Below are 7,390 nucleotides of genomic sequence, written 5' to 3'. Positions count from 1 at the left end.
GAAGATGAAGATCAAGATCAAGATCAAGATCAAGATGAAGATCAAGATGAAGATCAAGATGAAGATCAAGACGAAGATGAAGATCAAGATGAAGATGAAGATGAAGATGAAGATCAAGATCAAGATCAAGATCAAGATCAAGATCAAGATGAAGATGAAGATCATCTTCATCTTCATCTTCATCTTCATCTTCATCTTCATCTTCATTGTCAAGGATAAACGCCGATCTTCGGTTTAAGTTGTATATTCAAGCAAAAGTTACATATGAATCAGAGAAAAGTTAAAAGGAAACTGATATATTCAGAAAAGAAATTTATTATTCAATTGACAACGATCGACTGTGCCTGCTAGATCACGTGCCTTTTACAGTTCGGCCTGTCCTGACTTTCATGGACCGGCCTCGGCTAGTCATCTGTTACACTTCCGTCGCTTTCGTCTTCGTGTTCTGGGCTGAGTTGACACCAGCGCCTCATTTGATCGCTGGATATTATGCCGCAGTACTTCCGTTGCGTAATAGGTGCATCTGGTAAATCTTCCACAATGTATCGGTCATAGTCTAATACCTTCGTAACGACATACGGTCCCTTATACTTAGCATCTAGCTTATGCGATTCTCCTGTGGCCGCTGGAACTGCGGTGATCAACACGAGATCGCCTTCCTGATAACGCTGTGGTTGTTGATGACGTTCGTTGTACCGCTGTTGCCACTTAAATCTCTCTGCGTTGATATTTGCTTTGGCCTTGGCGAACACGTCATAACGCTTACCACTGTCTTCCGGCTCTGGGTCGTCGTGGATTGATTGGATCAATCTGTTTTGACTATAGTCGCGCAAATTGTAATGGAAAACTATATCATTTGGGTTTACTTTCGTTGTAGCATTAGGTTGTGAGTTAAGACTCCATTGTAATGTGGGCAGTGTAGTGTCCCAATCTTTCGTACTACTCATCATCGCACGTATGGCAGGTAATATAGTTTTGTTTATCCTTTCGGCTTTGCCGTTGCCTCTTGGTGTCCTCACTGCAATATTAACATGTCGTATACCGTGTGCTTGCAAAAACGTCTCCATCTCTTTAGAGGTGAACGCTGTCCCGCGATCCGTGGTGATTTGTACCGGTTGACCAAATGTAGACATTACCTCTTGTAACAAGGTAATTACCGGTGTGGACTTTGTATTACGTAAGATAGTATACTTAGAAAAAACACACACTAGAACGATGATATACTGATTTCCCTTTTTGCTTTTGGGAAATGGTCCCAGGTGGTCTATATGCACCGCTCGAAATGGTATCGGACTTATCTCTGCCAAGTGCATCAGACCCTCGGGCTTCCCTCCTCGCGCTTTGTACGTACAGCATTCTAAGCACGCGGCGATATACCCCTTAACGTAGCGTCGCATTCGATGGAACCAGAAATCTCGTTGAAGTCGCTGTAGTGTTTTCTCAACACCAAAGTGGCCTGAATCGTCATGGCAAGTTTTTGTAATACGCCACCTTACTGCCTGAGGGATTACCAACCGTCGCTCGCCCTTGACTTTGCGATATAACCGTCCTTTGTATACTTCGTAATCCTGATGGATTTGCTTTGCTGATGTTGAGCCGGATTTCAAGGATGCTACTATTCCCTGAAGTTTCTTATCCTGCATTTGCATCGGAAGCACCCAATCGCTACCACCCTCTTGCACAATGGACAAAACATTCTCTGCTACTGACTGGCATTCGCTTGATGGTAAACTGGGAACTCGACTCATTCCGTCTACATGTAGCATCTTATCGCCTTGTCGATGAACAGTTTTGAAATCGAATTCTTGTAATTTCAACCACCATCTGGCAATACGTGGAAGCAGTGGTGTTGTTGCTTTCGTTGTAACAATAGCATTGCAGTCGGTCACTACGGTGAATGGTTTTCCCAAAAGATACATGCGGAAACGTGAAAGCGTCTCAACTATCGCTAAAACTTCCAACTCGTGGCTAGTAAAACTTGACTCTGTCTCGCTGCATTGCCTACTAAAAAAAAACACTGGTTTCAAATCTTCATCTTCATGCTGGAATAAGATTCCGGAGAGTCCCAGGTGGCTAGCGTCAGTGTGTACCTCGTGCTGCTTAAGAGGATCGTCTAGCGTCAGCACCGGTTTGCTCGTTATAGCTTCCTTTAATCGTTCGAAAGCTTTTTGCTGTGATGCACCCCACTGGAAACAGGCATCTTTCTTCAGCAACATAGTGAGCGGAATTGCAAGGTAGCTGTACCCTTCTACGAATTTGCGAAAGAATCCTGTTAAACCCAGGAATTGCCTTACCTGGGTAACAGTCGTTGGCTGGGGAAACTCCTCAACACAGATCGTCTTCGCTTTCCCCGGGGATATACCTGCTTCAGACACATTATGGCCCAAGAAAATTACCTCGTTCGCCAAGAATCGGCACTTGGACGGTCGTAACGTAAGACCGTCTTTCTTTACCGCTTCCAATACCTCTCGTAAAACCAACATTCCTTCTTCGCAAGTCGAAGTAGCTATGATCAATTCGTCCACATAACTTACAACCTTGTCCCTGTTCTTCAACGCCTACACCATGCGCACCATCATTTCTTGGAATACCATAGGTGCATTGACTAGCCCGAACGGCATCACGTTATGCTCATACAGAACCTGATAATATCCACTGGTCATATCCAAAGTAGTGAAAAATTTTCCGCCGCTTAACTTAGCTAACTGCTCCTCAACCACTGGCATTGGAAAATGTTTTTTAACGGTAACCGCATTCAACGCGCGGTAATCTACGCACATCCTACTCTCTCCATTGGCCTTTGTCACCAACACTACAGAAGCGGCGTGTGGTGATGTGCTACGTCGAATGATGTCATTGTCCAAGAGTTCTCTTAATATTCTCGATAGCTCGCATTGCTTTGCAAATGGTACCTGGTACCGTTTACCTACTATAGAGCTTTCTGTTGTAACACCAATGTCCATTGTTGTAGTTCTGGACCTTCCCAGAGTGGAAATTCCTTCGGAAAAACATTGGCCGTACTCATTTAATAATTTAAGCACTTCCTGCTGTTTCTGCTGCGGTAGAACCTTGCTGACGTTAAACTGTGTCCCGCTTTTAATTTGCAACATCATCGAACCCGAATCAATGATCAGCCGACGATCATGACCACACAGTACATCCCTTCCCAGTAACATATCACAGTTGAGCATTCTATCTGGTACCTCATACAGCTTAGCACTGACAACCTTGTCTGCTAACTTCATTTGCGTATTTATAACACGCAAAACCTCAACCGTAGAACCTCCAAACCCCTTTAATCGTTGATATGTCGGCAAATGGTTCGCCTTCGTCACCGTTGCTGATTTCCTTATTAGCGAATGATCACTACCGGTGTCTATCAAGGCCTTATGCTTACTGCCTTCACACTCAACTTCTTCTATTATGGGCGGAACCTGTTGCTGCACACCATTGTTGCCATCAATCTTGGCAACCGTATGTTTCGAATTGGCTGAACACTTACGAGCGTCGTGCCCCACTTTAGAGCACTTGCTACATCGTGGCTTCTTCTGAGGTTGGGGGCACTTTGCCGCTATATGCCCAAACTCATTGCAGTTATAACATTTTACACGCTTACCCTTATTTTCTGCTGCTCCGTTGCTGACGTCCGTTGAATTTACACCCAGTGTAGTGCGTTGTCCACCACCTTGCGTCGATATTCGCAAATTCTCAAGCGACTGTCTTAATTCATTGGTAGTGCGCACATTCATTGCCAATAAAATGCGGGTAAGCGCACTGTCATTCAGTCCGTTTACGATGTAGGAGTTTATAGACTCCTCGTCTACATCTCCACGTCTGCCGATGGCTAACATATCGTAAAAATACTCGATGAGAGGCTCATTAATCTTGCGTCGTCGTGCTGCCAACTCTCGGTGAATGTCAGCTGACGATACGGTATATGGAAAATCTCGTAGCAACATTTGGACGTACTCTTGCCAAGATCCAAATACGGGCTCCAACCACGTCTTGGCTACTCCTTTCAACTTATGTTGAACCGCGAGAAGCACTATTTCCTTTTTCCATTTGTAAACTGGTTGCAATTGTTCAACTTTAATAACAAATTGTTGTGCCGTCATGACTTTCCGCAACGGGTCGAACTCCGGAAGAACTCCTACCACTTCCGTGATTGTATGTGTGTGAGACCGCTGTGTTGGTCGGTCTTGATACGATAAAGGTTCAGGAGCCCGCGCTCCATTCTCCGTTGCTGTCAACGCTCCTGCTTGCTCATCGTCTGCGCTATCTTGTGTCGTCAATGCCGGCTTTAGCGAAACTTCTATTGCTTCCACTGAATTTGCTAAACTTAACACAAGCTCCTGAAGTTGGCTGAACCGTTGTTCCCAAGGCTCCACTATTGGTAATTCTTGTACCTCTACCTCGTCTGTACCAAGGGCTGCCATCAGTGCGGCCACCTTGTGTGCTTTATTTCCAGTAACCGACACATCATTTTCTCGTAATAACGTGTTCAATTGCGCTACACTCAAATTGGCTAATTTTACCATAATTTTATCTGTACCGTTGTCGTTTTGAGCGCTTGTGTGCGATCCGTGCTCCGTCGTTGGTTCCTTAAGACGCTGTTCCCTAGATGTCGTTATTCTGCGCAATACGCTGAGATGCTCTGCGTCGTTCTCCGTTGTATTCGCCGTTGGTCCTATCAACACTCGTTGCAGTTCTCTATCCCGTTAAACTTTTGTAAACGTGCTCGATCCCACTTCTGATTCTGTCAAGGATAAACGCCGAACTTCGGTTTAAGTTGTATAGCAAAAGTTACATATGAATCAGAGAAAAGTTAAAAGGAAACTGATATATTCAGAAAAGAAATTTATTATTCAATTGACAACGATCGACTGTGCCTGCTAGATCACCTGCCTTTTACATCATCTTCATCTTCATCTTCATCTTCATCTTCATCTTCATCTTCATCTTCATCTTCATCTTCATCTTCATCTTCATCTTCATCTTCATCTTCATCTGCATCTTCTTCCTCGTCTTGGTCTTCATCTTTATCTTTTCCTTTATCCTGATCCAAATATGTCCATTATTTTCTTCATTTACATATTCACCTCCACCTTTGTTATTAGGTTAGGTATTTAAATTTTCCTTCCTCTTTGTCTTTATATTTAGGTTTCTTTACTTTTATTTTATTTTCTGTATTTATCCCTTTCTTCTCCATACTCAACTTTACCTTCTTCCTTGTTTGAGTCTAACCCTGCAAAAAATGGGACTAATCCGGGATGACTCCGGGAGCAATCACAAAGGAACTTGCGACTAATACCACTTTTGATCTCTTTATATGGAATGAACTGTTCGCTTTTGTTCGAGCATGTCCTATGAAGAGACTAATTGTTCACCTTTATACCCAAAAGGGTATAAAAAGCGACTAGTCACTTTTAAAAAATAAAAATAAAAATTTGCGCCAGCTGAGATTCGAACCGGGTTGCTCAGTTTGGTTAGACGAATACTCTCTCTGTGTGCCAACGCCGCACATGAAATTTCACTGACTAAGTGCGTACATATCATCAAATCATTAGTAGTACCCGTTAGAGATGAGTTGGGGACTATTTGATCTCCAATTATACCCATAAGGGATGAGTCGAGACTAATTGACCTCCATTATTACCCGTATGAGACAAGTTACGACTAATTAATGCCCCATCGTACCCGATTGAGAGTAATCTCGGAATACTCTCTTTAGAGATTAGTCGCACAATTTTTTGCAGGGAATCTATTCATGTACATACATGCATACATCTTATTCTTAAACTGGTGCTTAGCACGTTTCTGTATCAGTATCAATATTAAAGCATACATTTAGGGGGCATTTCCGCCCCAACCATGTACATGTATGGCATTGGTATTGGTGTGACTTTTGTATTGATTTTTTCGGTATATTTTAAACTAGTTTGACATTTTAAAAATTGCCTGCACATCAGCATCAAAATACCTTTCTAATGATATATAATTGTTTATACCTTAGAAGCATAGTTTAGCCGTAAAAGGGGTGTTAAAGAAACATGATTGCCTGTTTATATAATGATGATTAAATTTCGATCTTCATAGTATATTTTTATTTAAATTAGATGTGTAAAAAAGTTATTTTTTTATTTTTATTTATATGTATTGCTTGAGTGCAAGTAAAAAACGTACACATACAAACATTTTGACAGAGTGTTCTTGAACCGCGATATAAAAGAAGCAGAGATGTTCAATGTGACTATAGTTGTTAAAATAAAATTAAAAATTTATAAAATACACATTAAACGTAATCAATTCCGATTTTTAACTATCATTCTAATATTTTTAAGCGTTTTGGCCAATAACTCGTATTTACACTTAATACAGCGAGGTAGCCGTGGTGCTCGCGCGATGCTTGTCATGCGCAACTTCATAGGCTTGGCAGACGATCTTCGTTGCATGTTATTGGCTATTTTTACAACGCTTTTATCAATATGCAGCGTTGTACATCCAGACCACCATTTACACTATAAATATAGCAAAAGTATTTATGGCAACCTAGTCTAGATATCAACCTCGTCGTAGGTATCATATCAAAGACATACAATTAGAAGACTATAGAGGTAGATGTCGCCCCGCCAGAAGAAGTTAAATATTGCGCCTAAGTATATGCACTACACACGCTACGGCGGAAATAGACGACACGCCATTTCTTTAAATGAAATTAATTGCTGCTATATGTATATATGTACATTACATTGCATCACTCCCCATACAAAAAAAAAAATCGGTACTGTTTTTCCATTGGAATTATAAGATCTATTATATTTTAAGACGTCCACCAAAATATTTCTGAAAAATATTAAGATTTTTTTCAAAGATTGGTATAAGAAAGTAGAATTAAGATGTGTTTGTATTTGAAAAAATGGGGCCCGAATGTCTTTTTTTTGCACATAAATCAAAAAAGTGGGAAAATACCTTTCTGCCGAGATCCCATAAGTCTAAATCAGAATAGTTTTGGTCCAGTTATTTAAGTTTTTCGTAAATCAATCTTTGAAAAAAACAGCATCAAAAATCTCATTATTACGATTCCGTTTAAGAGATTGTTAAATATTTTTATGCAGATTTTTTAAGCCTAATCTGTTTTGTCATCTGATGGGACTTTTTTCAAAAAGTTATTTAAGAAACTATTTTTATTCATATAATGTTTAGCTGAGGGAGAGCGGGAGACCAGGTTTAAAGGCGACCATATATTAATTGGGGGACTCCATTGGAGGAGTCGTGCTCTAGCTGCCGTAGGCTGCTGTGCAATGAGCTGGGATTTATTTGGGGGGACTCCATTGGAGGAGTCATGCTCTAGCTGCCGTAGGCTGCTGTGGAAATGAGCTGGGGCGACTCC

The 7,390-nt window shown here is 41.4% G+C and overlaps 1 protein-coding gene across 1 annotated transcript; it reads right to left on the bottom strand.

Annotated features, from left to right (window-relative positions):
• Positions 1 to 2,558: 2,558 nt before the first annotated feature.
• On the bottom strand, positions 2,559 to 4,538 carry LOC108359750 (uncharacterized). Its single transcript, XM_017611719.1, has one exon. It carries the CDS (start codon positions 4,536 to 4,538, stop codon positions 2,559 to 2,561), a length of 1,980 nt encoding a protein of 659 aa, XP_017467208.1.
• Between the last annotated feature and the right edge of the window lie 2,852 nt (positions 4,539 to 7,390).

This window comes from Rhagoletis zephyria, unplaced genomic scaffold (assembly GCF_001687245.7).
Source record: "Rhagoletis zephyria isolate East Lansing unplaced genomic scaffold, Rhagoletis_zephyria_1.1 Rzeph_scaffold_00450, whole genome shotgun sequence".
NCBI lineage: Eukaryota > Metazoa > Arthropoda > Insecta > Diptera > Tephritidae > Rhagoletis > Rhagoletis zephyria.
This window is presented reverse-complemented; position numbering and strand designations above follow the sequence as displayed.

Coding starts and splice junctions, on each gene's coding strand:
- LOC108359750 (XM_017611719.1), bottom strand. CDS start 4,538: ATGGTAAAATTAGCCAATTTGAGTGTAGCGCAATTGAACACGTTATTA.